Source organism: Parasteatoda tepidariorum, chromosome 7 (genome assembly GCF_982258835.1).
Source record: "Parasteatoda tepidariorum strain Cologne lab strain chromosome 7, Ptep-v5.0, whole genome shotgun sequence".
Taxonomy (NCBI): Eukaryota; Metazoa; Arthropoda; class Arachnida; order Araneae; family Theridiidae; genus Parasteatoda; species Parasteatoda tepidariorum.
In genome coordinates, this window is record NC_141761.1 from 94,417,530 (window position 1) to 94,432,179 (window position 14,650).

Below are 14,650 nucleotides of genomic sequence, written 5' to 3' on the forward strand. Positions count from 1 at the left end.
TGTTAAAATAAATTTTCAAGTTTCAAATATTTTAATAAATCTTGTTAAAAATACATTTTCAAGTTTCAAATACTATTTTAATAAACCTTGTTAAAGTACATATGTTACAGATTAACATAAAAACCTACCAATCTTATATTTTTAAATTTGAATACATAAGAAAATCTAAGGCATTTTATACAAAAAAAAAAAAAAAAAAAACCTTTCACAGTTAATTATTAAGTTTGCTTGTAACATGTAAAATGAAAATTATTTGCTGTTATTTTTTTCTTCTAACTCTTGCAATTCATTTTTTTTTCCTTGGAAGTTTTTCTAAAACTATTAGATTTTGACAGCTAAGTCATATCATTTAGTTTCCCTGCTTGGACAACAAATTCATCAGCAGACTTAGTAAGTTTGTTTACGCAATGCAATAATCTAAGGAGTTTCTAAGGAATATAAGGAGTCTGTACGCACCCTGAAAAGAGCAATAATTGAACCTTGAAATTTAAAAATTGCAGGTATAAAGCACTGTATAATATAAAAGGTGCCCTTTTTTACCGTTCATCATTTACTTGTGATATTTAAAGTGAAAAACATGTCAGTAGATAAAGTGCATTTACGACACTGCATTTTATATGAATTCCAAAAAGGAAGCAACACATCGGTTGCATGTAAAAATTTATAAGCAGTATTTGGAAAAGATGCTGTAAATATTCGTACTTGTCAAAGATGGTTTAGCAAATTTCGTTCCGGGGATCTGAGCCTCAAAGAAAGTGATCGATCTGGACGACCATCCAAAATCGATAATGATGTTTTGCGACCCATGTTGGAAAATAATCCACATTTAACAAGTCGAGAAATTGCAGAAGAGTTTGGCATTCTTCATACAACTGTTGGAGATCACATTAAATCTCTTGGGTTTGAGTTAAAGCAAAGTGTTTGGGTTCCACATGAATTAACAGAAAAGAATTTGTCTGATTGTGTAAGAATGTGTTCATAACATCTGATTAGAAACAATGTGGAGCCGTTTTTGGACAGACTGGTTGCTGGAGATGAAAAGTGGATTCTTTACGAGAATATTAAGAAAAAAAAAATCTTACTGCTAACCAGGAACATCATCAGCAACAGTTCCAAAACCAAGTATCCACCAACGAAAAGAACTGCTTTGTTTGTGGTGGGACAGGAAAGGTCCAGTGTACTACGAGTTGCTGAAACAGGGGAAAAAACCATCAACGCGGATCTGTACTGCAATCAGCTGGATAAATTTAATGCAGCTATCAAAGAAAAAAGGCCAGCATTAGCGTCCAAAAAAGGAATACTGTTCTACCACGACTAGCGTTTGCCCGCATACTGCAATGGTGACACTACAAAAATTGAAGGAAGCTAAGGATGGGAAATCCTTAGTCACCCACCGTATTCACCTGACATTGCACCATCTGATTATTACCTGTTCAGATCTCTGCAAAAGTATCTAACAGGAAAAAATGTAAGTCTTTTGAAAGTGTTTCTAAGGCAGTTGCTGACTATTTTAACTCCAAGGACGAGAACTTCGGCAAAAGAGGAATTCACAGGTTACCTGAAAGATGGCAACAGGATGTAACAAATAACGGAGCATATATAATTGATTAATATTAAACACATATTTTTATAAATGAATTCAAATATTGTCTTTAAAATACGACAAAACTTTACCTCCAACCCGAGATTTTTAAAAAAAATTTAGAAAAATAATGGAAAGTGATAGGAAAAAAGTAAAAAGATATTATTTCTCAAGACATTCTGGAGATTAAAAAATAAAATAAAAATTAATATTAAAAAAAGAAAAACAAAGTCAATGTTTACCTATTTTTGGGGAGTAAAAACGATGTTATTTTATGATCAATTTTTAGCACCAAGGCCAATTTTTGAACCAATGATGAAAATGATATAATTTTTGGATTTTCTGAAAGATAATCATTTTGTTAAAAAGAAAAATTAACAATTTGTAAAAATGAAAAGTGGAAGTATTTCCAAAAATATGTCAAAATTACCGAAAAGAGTAAAATTCATTCAAAAAAATTTTCGGAAGCTTGAAAAAAAGAGTTTTGGAATTTTTAAATTTTTCAAAAATGATCTATTTTCTTAGTGTTGATTAATTATCAAGTAAATAAAATGAAAAAATTATAAAATGACATTTTCTATTTCTAAAAATGAGAAATCATGAAAAAGTTCTATTATTAAAGCTTCAAGAATTTTTTTTCTCAAAAACTATTAAAGTTAGAATAATGCGGTTTTCACTGCTAGATTGGAAATTGTATACCCACGACAGGCATCACATGTTTGAAAAATTGTAATTGTTGGAGTTTGTTTCATAATAAAAATTGGTTAAAAAAAATACTATTATTAAAAAAAAAGTAAATAGATTCTTATGTCTACTCTACTGTACCGTACAATAAAAGATCTTTTCTTTTATTAAACTGGACGAAGATGGCTAAAAAAAATTTAAACACCATAAAAATTAATTTTAACACCACTTTTTACTCTTTTAAACAATTGCAATTTCAATCATCAAAGTACTTGTAATAATTAAAATAGATATGTGTAGCAAGAATCCAGTAGGAATTAATTATTTATTTGTTAACTTTTATATGTATTATTGCTTATTGTTGAATTTTCATTATTTAATGCTTAACAGTAAAAACTAGAAGAAGGACATAAAATCATTGTTTGATACCACAATAATGTACTAGATTTTATACTGTTGCTTTATTTTTGATCTAAAATTACTATTAAAAAAAAAAGCATTTTTGACACCACTTTTTTATGAATTATTGATGCTGCTCATATTAAAATTAAAAAAAAAAAAAAACTAATTGAATCATTAAAGTAATTCATATCAGTAAATTATTACGGTTTATTAAGAATTATAATTAGAAAATGACATTTAAATATTGAAATTGTTGGATTTTGTTTCATAACAAAAATTAGTTAAAAAAAACACACTATTATTGCAAAAAGTAAATATATTCTTATGTCTACTCTACTGTACTGTACAGTAAAAGATCTTTTCTTTTTATAAACTGGACAAAGATAAACACCGAAAATAATAATAATTTGTACAAAGGACCAAAACATAATTTCAAATGAAAAATACAATGAAATGCATAAAAATTGTACAAAGAGTAAAAATAACTAGAACAAATTTAATAAATACAAAGAACAAAACTCTTATTATATTATTATTTAAATATTTATATTATTTTAAATAAATGAGTACCAATAAAAATAAAATAAAAAATTATTTAAATATTTAACAACTGGGCAGTTATTTTAGTAAAGATTATATTGCAGTGAAATGATAATAAAAAAATCTAACTGTGTCAAGTCTACTTACAAACTTAAAATATCACACAAAAAAATTAAAAATAAAACTGTGAGAATAGTTAATAAAATAAAAATCCAATATTGTAAAGCTATATAATAGTGATGTTTCTGGGATAACTTATAGCAAACAAAATGTTGCATCTTGTATAACTTATTATCTCTTCTTTAGGTTTAAGATAAAATAAAAGAGCATTTCACAACAAGAAGCATATTAATATTTATATTGTTTATTACTTGTTCATTTTATAATAGATCGTAATGAAAAACATGACATATAAATAAAGTTATAATATTCTTAATATAATTACAAATCGGAAATATGGGGAAATAGAAAAATATCACTTCAATATAAAAATCCAACATTGTAAAGTTGTATAATACTGCTGTTTCTGGTATAACTTATACCAGCAAACAAAATGCTGCATCTTGTATACTTTATTCTCTCTTCCTTTGGTATAAGATAAAATAAAAAAGATTTTCATAATAAGAAGCATACTAATATTTATATTGCTTACTACTTGTTCGTTTAATAATAGCTTGCAACCCCAAAAAAAAAATTATATAAAAATAAAATTATAATATTCTCAGCATATTTACAAATTGGAAATATTAAATAAAAAATATCATTTCAACATAAAAATTCAGCCTTGTAAAGCTGAATAGTACTGCTGTTTTCGGTATTATTTACACCAGCAAATAAGATGCTGTATCTTGAATAACTTATTCTTTGTTTTCTTTGATTTAAGATAAAATACATGAGTATTTTGCAATAAGAAAATTACTAATATTTATATTGTTTTGATACTTGTTCAATGTATAAGCAAAAAACAAACATGCTATAAAAATATTTAACAGCCACAATACATTTACAAATTAGAAATATGAAAGGGAAAAATATATAAAAATAACAGAGCTAAAATCCAGCATTGAATAAAAGACTGCTTCTTGTACTACTCGCTCTTGACTTTTTAGGTTTGCGTAAAGTTTCTCCTATCACAGGACGAATATCTTGACTAGGTGGGACAAACTCATCAAATGATTCTTGAGAAGAAAAGTCATTAAATGACGAACTCAAAGATGACATATCATCAAACAGTTTTGTCACATCATCTTCAGAGGTGGATTGTACAGATGTATCTTGGGTGTTAGTCCGTGTAAGAGATGAAAATGAAGTTGAAGGAGATAAAGCAGATAACGATGTTGTTGCGGTAGCGAAACTTGTATCCAAATATACCGGAGCATTGCTATTAAGCTGTAATAAAATGATTAATATTAGAATAAATTATGGAAGTTGAAGGAGATAGAGCAGATATCGATGGTGATGTAGTAAAATTTGTATCAGAGTATATTAGAGCATCTCTACTTAGCTGTAATAAAATAATCAATATTAAAATAAATTATGGAAGTTGAAGGAGATAGAGCAGATAACGATAGTATTGTGATAATGAAATTCATATTAGAATATACTGAAGCATCACTATAGAGCTGAAATAAAATTATTACTTTGATTGCAAATAATAAATTACAACAAATAGGCAGAAAACTGGCCACACTGTTAAAAAAATTGAATATACATTAAACGGTGCCCTCTTCATAAACAGGGTGTCTCACAATCACAGCCCCAAATGTATATTTTTAGAAACCTTGTGAAAATGAAGTAATAAAAAGTGCACATATTAGGGATCTCAAATTAGTATTTAAGTAAGAAAAAAAAAGATTTTTTTTATCAAAATCTAACAAATAATAATAGCGGTAAAAAAACATCAAATGCCAAATAAAGAACCGTGGTGGTTCAAGGGATATAGCGCTCACCTTCTAATGAGGTGACCCAGATTCCAATCCCACCTGTGGCTGGTTGATTCAGCTCCAGGCTTGCGCTGACCACAGTGCTGATGTAAAATATCCTCACTGATAGATGTATCATGGGTTACCCTGCCACCAGGCTAACCATTAGAGATTTTTGTAGTTGGCTTCATCTTGTAATGCAATATTGGGTTAAAAAAGTGATTTACGAAGGCTAGTTTGTCCCAATGCTTCATTTAGGAGTTCCTTTGTCTTCTGAATTGGATTCAATATTATAAGTCTATGGAATTGAATATTGACAGTTGTAAACTCAAAAATGGGTCAGTTGTTCAACGCCGGTTAGAAAAATAAAATAAAAAAAAGGTGGTCTAGTGAAATTAAAGGTAGGAATTGTAAGACTAGAGCAGATCTAAATTTTTTGGAAAAGTTTGGAGAAGACTTTCATCCAAAAGTAGTTTGATAACAGAGAAAGATTATGAAAAAATACAGTAAAACTCCAATTATCTTGCTCCCTTGCTACAAGTGAAACATCAGAAAATAAAATATCTTAGGGTAATCCACCATAAATAATAACACAATATCATGAATAAAAAAAACCTGATACATTTTATTTTCTGGCAGCCAAATGTCGTATATGTCTTTTTAAAAGTAACACCATATATTTTGTTGAAAGTTGTAATTGGGCTAAATAATTAATCAAATTATTAAAAAAAAAATGTCAGTAACTTTGAAATTAAAAGATGGTAAATATTGCAGCTAAGCATTTTTGTTCAAAATAAATATAAGGTTCCTGAATTCATTATCCTTTAATGACTCTTTGATTATTGAATTATTAATTTCAACTGTTTTTAAATAAAATGATAATGAGATAAATGAAAATTTTTTTGAATTCACAAATCTGTGTCATAAGATTTCTCACTGTTTTTGATGAAAATATTAAATAAGTGAGGGGCACTTTTTCATAAAATAATTTAGCAAGAAACTTTTAAAACTGCAAATCTAGCAAATTAAGACTGTAATAAGAAGCCTTAAGTACATTTTACAGTAAGGGAATCGGAACTAACTTGAAATTAAACTAGCAATTGAAATTAAATATAATCTTCATTTAATAAAAAAAGACAAGAAAATTTAATAGTGATGAAGCTCTGTGATTACTGACTGCCCAAAACCCACAAGGCAATATTTAATTAATTAAAAATTCTCATGTCTATTAATAGAACAATGTGATAAGGTTATACTTTTTCAGATGACATCAATTAATTATATAAATCTTAACAATACCATAGTTATGACATTAGAATTTATTTTAACCATTTTAAAAAGTTATAAGGTTTTGCATCCTATTTAAACTATTTTTAGTTGTTTTCCAATGTTTCAAGTAAGAAACAAAATAAAAGTTAAAGGCACAAAAATACAGACAAAGCAATAATGATAAAACACTTTCCAAATTAATTGTAGTCAGAATACAATACTTACATTTCCTTCTAAACCCCAAACATCTAAAATTTTCTTACTATATGGATCATTAAATTCACGAAATTGAGAGATATCAAAAACTTCAGATATTGATGGTTCTTTGGTAGGTCCAATAAGCAAACTCAACTACAAAAGAAAAAGATAGACTAAGAGTTACAGCATCGCTAAAAAACTAAACTTATATCAATTTAAAAACAAAAATTATTGATAAAGTTCAAACAAAAACATTTTTTACTAACACATAAAAATTTATTGTCTTGGTATTGAATTATAGCGAGCATTTCATGTTAAAAATTTCAGTCACCATTAAAAAAAATTTGGTACAAAAGTAGTTAAACCAAGGGTACCCAACATTTTTTAACATAATCTTACATTCGAGAATACCAGTTGGAAAGTGAGCGCGTCCCCTTTTTTAAGTAAATTTAAACATTTAAAAAGCAATAATTGAAAACCGAAACATTTCTAATGTGGTCACAACGAGCATGTCAAACGGGCCCACCTGTATCTGATTTATACAAAATTTCTCATAATATTTTGAAAACGATTATAAAATCATTTGAAGAAGCCTGAACATGTGGATGTACTTGAGGTGTCCTTTTTCTTAAAAATTGTATGAAAGAAACATCTGATTTAAAGACATATTAAACATCTGATCTGATTTAACACATTTTTAAAACATTTCTACAATGAATTTTTTATTAACAAACAATAATTATATAAACTAACTGAATAATGCAGCTCTTACAACACAAATATATTTATTAAATTGTGTAAAAACGAAAATTATTTGCTAGGCCTAACCAAATCTTATATTTTTTTGGAACATTTTCAACATACAGGGGTGAGATTGGCCAAATGGCAAAAAAGCTGAATTTTCACGCGAGTAAATCATACGTGATTTATAGCAAAAATATCAGTAGCATATTCTCATCCAGTTCCGCTGATGTTGTAATGCCTATATGGGTCATTCTCACAAAAAGGTGATTTTTTAAGTCCCTTAGTAATAAATATTAGGAAATACAGCAGATTTCTTAATATTTTTCTTCATCATTTTTCGTAAAGTTCTAACTAACAAATCATAGGCATTTCTGCTAAATGTATTTAATATTTCATTCTTATTTTTTAATAAACATAACTTCAAAATCCCCTCCGTGGACGTCCCCACGTCTGTGACACAAAATAATTTTTAATGGCTGTTAAACAATTTAAATGTTATTTTAATGATTTTTGAAGTTTTACCTAGTTAAATGTTTATAGAAACTTTTTATTTAATATTTATAAAAAAAAAATTTTTTTATAAAATAAATGACTAGTAAACTTTGTCCCTCAAAAACAATGTCTCCCTCCGTGGACAATTAATATAGTTCCATAAATAAGCAATAAAGGGCAGCGTATGCGAAATCCCTATAAGACAGCTTCTGGGAAAGGTAACTATTCAATTTTAGAATGTTAACTATCAGTTGTTTTTGTTTTCTTTGGTGTGAGTTTTGGATTGTTGTGTTCAACTGAGGTTTGGCAAAGTTCTCACCGTATACTCCGTGGACATCATAAAGAAGGTAAGAGAAAATTATTTTATTTTTGATAGATTAATTTTAGATTGCAAAAATAGTATATTTAATAAAAAGAACTGCCCCATTTTTGTAACTTTGAAATTAAAAATCAGAAAAATTCAAGAACCAGTTTTTGTTTCCTCCGTGGACATAACAAGTCCACGGAGGAGAAGACATAGTCAATGAAAGAGACAATGTGTTAGATAACCATAATACAATTTTAATAATTAAAAAACTATTTTCTTTTAATTGATATTTTTTAAAATGGAACAAATGTGTTAATTTGTTTGTATTTTTAAAGAAAATCAATTAAGTTTGACTTTTTCTTATTGGAGAAATAAACATTGGCTATTTTTCTAAATAATTTCTGTGATGTTTAACAATTTTTTTCTCTTCAAATTTTAGGAAAGAAATGGCAAAACCAAAATATAAAAAAAGAAAGCAATCAAATGTTCAAATGCAAAAGAGAAGGGAACAAGAAAAAACTTAGTATGAGACAAGCTAGACAGAAATTTAAAGAAAACCCTATATTGTTTGAAGAAAGTAAAAAAAAAAAAAAAAAAAAAAAAGAGCAAGAAACTTTAAAACCTATATCAGAAAAAGATTTAACAGAAAAATCGTGATTAAATGTACTTAAATTTCTAGAAATTGATAGAGCAATTGATAGCCCAGGGAAAAAAGAAACAATAACAAGAAGTAAAGAGAAAAAATAAAAACGTCATTTGGATTATAGTATGTTTAATTTGCATAAAATGTTCATAAAAGAGTACCCTCAACACTCAACTTTCATGTGGAGTCTGAATTTTTATTTCAATAGTCTTTACATTTTAATTTATTAGTATTCAGTAAGAGTTACTTAAGAAATTGTACACCTAGGTTAAAAATGGATGTTTTCCTTCATAACAGCATGATTAATCGGAAGTAGCTCTATCTCTAATAATGAAATATTTTATTACAGTGGGTGATCGGTTAACGAACATAATCCGTTCCATAGACTTCTATGTGAAATCGACTAATTCGTTCTGGAGACCCTAAAAATTAAATTTTAAAAAATGTATAATTTCTTAATAAGTTTTTTAAAAAATTATACATACATATAGTCTTGCATATTAATCAATCCTTATCATTTTATGCTTATGGGGTGGTCCATTGTCGATTGCTTTTCTCACTTTTTCAGGATTTTCCGGAACTAACTAATAGCATTGTCGTTGAAAAAGATCCTCAAACCTACTGACATCAGCTTGGTTTGGATGCCATTCTAAGACCATTGCTCTGACATCCTCCCACTTTTTCAAAATATCTTTAATGGCAGATGTTGGCATTGGTCCTCTTTCATCATTAGTACATCAAGAGTAGGAGACACATTTCGCTGTGTTTCTTGGTGTTCTTCATTCAAAATTTCTTGGAGTTCTTCTGTCGTTAGTTCATCTTCTTTAAACATTTCTCCTTTCAGTGATCTTATTTCGTATGCAAAATGATCACAAATGATTAATATAAATTTTTTTCAGGCCGAGAAGTGTTCGTTAGAATTCGTTTTGTTCATTAACCGAATATGTTTTCGTTGTCCGAACACAAAAAATCTTTCTTGAAATTGTTCGTTATCCGAATATGTGTTCGTTATCCGAACACAAAAATCTTTCGTGAAAGTGTTCGTTAACCGATCAGTTCGTTAACCGATCACCCACTGTATTTACTTATTAATGTTAAACTCATATCAGTTGTACCCAATAATTAATGAATTAGTCTTCATTGACATTTTATATTTTATAACATAAAATGTCTCCTCCGTTGACTATTACATCTTCTCCGTGGACAAGGCAGAATTTAAAATATTTTAAATCTTGTAAAAAATAAAATAGAAAACTTGACCATTACTATATGGACATATAGCAAAAATAAATAAAGGCATTTATGTAGTTTTTATCACTTTTTTAATTACTTTAATTTAAGAAAATTTTAGAAGAGAAAATTAAGAAGAAAAAGACCCATATATAGACAAGGCAGAATTTAAAATATTTTAAATCTTGTAAAAAATAAAATAGAAAACTTGACCATTACTATATGGACATATAGCAAAAATAAATAAAGGCATTTATGTAGTTTTTATCACTTTTTTAATTACTTTAATTTAAGAAAATTTTAGAAGAGAAAATTAAGAAGAAAAAGACCCATATATAGCAATAATCGTCGATAGAAAAACTGCCACATTTATAGTAACTAATTCAAAAAGAAAACTTACTTTTTACAAGAATCGAGACAAAGGATTTTAAAATTGCGTGAATACAAATAGCGATCTTGGATTTTAAAATCGCGTGAATATAAACAACGATATTGAAATCACTTGTATGAAACTCGATATTGGATTTCAAAAATGTAAAATTACCAATCATGACGCAAAATTTTCAGATTGCGTAAATAAGAATAACGATGCATAATTTCTAAATGGCATGAATACGAATCCAAAGCCTAATTCTTAAATCAAGTGTAAATACGAAAATAGATGTTGGATAATACAACCGCAAAAATGAATCACAACATTGGATAAACTCGCGTGAATATGAATCTCTACATAGAATTTTAAAAACGCCTCAATACAAATCGCAATATTGGATTTTTAAATCTCGTAAATAAGAATTGCAATTAACAATATTGAAATCATGTGAATAAGAATCGCAACATGCAACTTTTAAATCAGGTAAAAATGAAAATCGATGTTTGATATTAAAATGCAGTGACGTCTGAATTATGAAAATATTAGCTATCTAACAGACGGGTGAAAACAAGAAATATCTTATTTTCTGCTCATAAAAGCCAAGATCTAAAATAAGTAGATTTCCAGAAGGGTTGATGGCAGTTACGTAGTTTGAATTTTCTATATCTTTCTACATATTACATCTATATATCAAATCGGAAATAAATATAATTATTTTATTTCAATAGTTGAATTTTCAGAAAAAGTGGAATATTTATATAAAAATCTCATCCCTGAACATAAGCAGTAAAAGAGCAATTTATGTAGAAAAAAAAACCTAATTAAATGTTGACTTACATTATTAAATGATTCACTTATATCTTTACTTTCAATTTCAGTATAGCCACAGGAATGACATATGTTTGTTGTGTTATCAGCTTCATTGGTTATGGTAGAATCTTTATCTGGATTACAAATTTTGCAGAATGCAGAAATATCATTCATTGAACCTGCAATATCAAGCAATATAACCTTACATAATCATGAAAATTTTTTGCATCAAGAACAAATAATGAATTTATATGTTTTATTTTACAGTTCTTCGGATGTAGGCTTTGATGCCATCTTGATTGATGCAAAACTAAATTAAATATTATGTACGTAATTTACTAAATACTTCACGAGAGAGGTAAATATAAAATTAAAAATTTTAAAAATATATTAAAAGAAAACTTTCTGTGCTGGAACTGGGTAAAAAAAATTTTTAAATTACATAACAAGGAGGAGATAGAAACGAACAATTTATTGCACACAGCATAAGAAATATGGTACTTTATTCTCACCAAAGTTCAAACTTAGTCATAAAAACTATAAAACATACTCTTAAAGAACTCATCATCCACCAAATGCAACAACATGTTATAGTCTAAGAACAGAATTGACAGATACCTGTGCAAATATTCACTCATACACAATATACACTAAACTTTCACCAGTTTTACATTTATGAACTTATTAATCAGTTAAATAATTATATGTGGTATGCAGGACACTCCTTTTTGCTTCTTTTATAGGCCTGAATAATGGTAGCGCCACCTGTACTGCATTCAAACATGCCACAGCAGTTTAAAAAAAAAAAAAGCTGAACTTTAGGTGGTATTGAAACTTAAGAATTACAAATTAAATATAATAATTATAATTTAAAAGAATAATTATAAATTAAACAAAATATAAATTAAAAAATGTTTTTTTTTGCATAGCTGCCTGCCAACATGGATAAGAAAAAAAATCCAGTAAATTTTACGAAATAATATAAATTTCACGATATTTGTTGCATAATGTACTAAATATTTCACACATAGGGAATTTTAGGGATTTTTATAGTCATCAAAATAGAAAAATTGCAATATTTTCCACTTATGATTGACATTAAACATACTTGAAATGTTATGTATTCAGCCTTTCATCCCTCCAGTGGGTCAATTAATGAGTACCAAGCATGCTTGGGAATTAAACACAGGGGTTTTTGCGTTCGGCTGCCCACCTAACCGGAACATCTGCTCCTGCACCCTAGAGACCAAGGTCAAGAAAACTGAGATGTGCACAGTAGGCCTTGGCCTTTTATGGGTTGTCGAGCCACTGAGTTTTTTTTTAGTTTTTTAGAAATGTTACACATAGTTATAATTTTAAATATTAAAAGGCATTTAATTCATCAAAGATAGTTAGAAATTTTTTTTTTAATTAATTTAAAAAGAGAGTTCTGAACAAAAATAAACTGAATATTTTATAACAAAAAAATTTTTGAACTGATTTTTATTTCTCTAAATGAGGTTTGCTTTACTATGTATTAGTAACACTTATTTGAATATTCAAGAAAGCAAGCAATTATCTGTACAAAAATTCTATTTCAATATGGATTTTTTTAGGAAACTTACTCAATTTTATGGAATATTGTAAAATGTACAAAAACCAGGAGAATTCAAATTAAACCAGTCCACCATGAGAAACTGGAAAATCCAGTAGAGTTGGCAGCTATGTTTTTGTATAAATGTTCTGAGTTTATTCACTTTTAATTATAAAATGTTTCTGTCAGTTGTTATTTTTGGATTTGCTTCGTTGGAATTCAGTTTATTTTTTAAAAAAATTATCGATTTCTAAACGCTAATTCGAAATCTTATTTTACCATTTTCAAAATTTGTGTCAACATTTTATTTTCAATTATACTAAAACCATTTTATATGAACTGAATAAAGACAGCAATGTAAATTTTTAATACAACTTATATCTATCACACAAGATTAGATTTTATCGTCAAAAATTTTTTTTAAAAAAATAAGATATCCCTCTTATAAAATATAATTTTTTTTTAAATTTTATACTCCACTGGAAAGGTCCCTTAGTTCAACATACCACATTTTTTTACAATTTCAAAATTGTTAAATGTATGATAAAAATCATTAAAAAAAATTTCAAAAACAGAACTTTATGGTTTTGAGAAAAAGTGGCATGTTTGTGTACTGAAACTATCACACGTGTCACCTTTTCAGTTAGTAATCCTCATACCTTCACTAAAAATTTTAAAAATTAAAAGATTACGAGTGAATCTAAACGTGCTGACATACTGAAAATTTTCGAAAGATCCACATTTACTTCCTCGGACAAATCATTCGAATACTCTGGTAGATCATTTCCTTCATCAGAAACTGGCATGAACTGAGATAAATAAGGCAATATTTTGTCCGGAGTGGTCAAAACACAACCCATACTAACTTGATGACTCTTCTCAACAGCTGAGGCATCTTTCTTAAAGTCTTGATAAAATACATCACCAAGTGAGTTGATCTGGAATACCGAATATCCTGAGTTCGAATGTGGAATAACACTGACCCCAACAAGAGGATAGGACAGCCGTTGTTCTAAGGAATCATCAACAGGAATACAATGGAGTTTCAATGATTTTGCACAATCTGTGGTAGTGGAGAGATGCAAGGGTGGAGACAGTGAAATGGGTTGAACTATGGAATGTTGAGCTCTGATGGCAAAAGAGCTGAGCTCATTTGAGTCTTGAGTTCCCAGAATCACTATGACATCTGAAGAGTCACGAGCATTATTTACGATTGCAGAATCACAGTACATAGGATGACCCCTCATCATATGGTTATAAATCAAAACCTATAAAAGATAAAATTAAGCAGTTTTATTTAGTGCAAACCATGAGAACTAGGGGGCGATTCAAATATATAACCTTCATATGATGCAGAATTTTTGTTAAACACATTTTTATTAACTATTTTTATTATTTAATATTAATTTAAGTCAAAAAATAAGAGAAAAATATTATCTTTAACATTCAAATAAATTATGGTTAGGAAATACAACACGAAACACCAGTGCCTTTTTATGCGTTAAGGGTGAAATTTTCCAAAACGCTTCTAAACACAATAATTTTGCAAATTTGCACTTATTTGCAGTTATTTAGATCTAAAAGAAATAGTTATAAATCATTCAAGTTTTTTTTAATTTACAAAATCAATTATTAATAAAATTCTGAGTTAAAAAAAATTTCAAACTAGGTAATTTCTTTTGGATTTTATATTTTAGTACAAATATAATTCCGATAATCTGAAGGGTTTTTTTTTTTAGTAACTAGCGTGTAATTAAAGTTCCAGAAAAAAATATATAAAAGTGAGACTATTGTCCCATCTGCATTAAAAGGTTAACGAGGGGGAAGGTGGAGGTATAAGCAATGTTTATGTAAGGCATTAAAATCACCTTTTCAAAATTT

The 14,650-nt window shown here is 28.0% G+C and overlaps 2 protein-coding genes across 2 annotated transcripts in view; one reads left to right on the forward strand and one right to left on the reverse strand.

Annotated features, from left to right (window-relative positions):
• The first annotated feature begins 805 nt into the window (after positions 1 to 805).
• LOC147807331 (histone-lysine N-methyltransferase SETMAR-like) lies at positions 806 to 1,318 on the forward strand. The gene is made up of 2 exons (XM_087168891.1): positions 806 to 900; positions 994 to 1,318. The coding sequence occupies exons 1-2, from the start codon at positions 806 to 808 to the stop codon at positions 1,316 to 1,318; spliced, it is 420 nt and encodes a 139-aa protein (XP_087025017.1).
• A 2,861-nt stretch (positions 1,319 to 4,179) lies between these two features.
• Positions 4,180 to 14,650, reverse strand: part of LOC107443175 (uncharacterized) — a 40,716-nt gene continuing 30,245 nt past the window's right edge. The window contains exons 11-14 of the mRNA XM_087168296.1: positions 13,488 to 14,037; positions 11,224 to 11,375; positions 6,625 to 6,750; positions 4,180 to 4,597 (exon numbers count right to left, since the gene is read on the reverse strand). Coding sequence (XP_087024422.1) covers positions 4,259 to 4,597; positions 6,625 to 6,750; positions 11,224 to 11,375; positions 13,488 to 14,037 — 1,167 coding nt within the window. The 3' untranslated portion in view covers positions 4,180 to 4,258. The remainder of the gene's footprint in view (positions 4,598 to 6,624; positions 6,751 to 11,223; positions 11,376 to 13,487; positions 14,038 to 14,650) is intronic.

Coding starts and splice junctions, on each gene's coding strand:
- LOC147807331 (XM_087168891.1), top strand. CDS start 806: ATGTTGGAAAATAATCCACATTTAACAAGTCGAGAAATTGCAGAAGAG. Junction 901..993: donor GATCACATTAAATCTCTTGG/GTTTGAGTTAAA, acceptor ACATCTGATTAG/AAACAATGTGGAGCCGTTTT.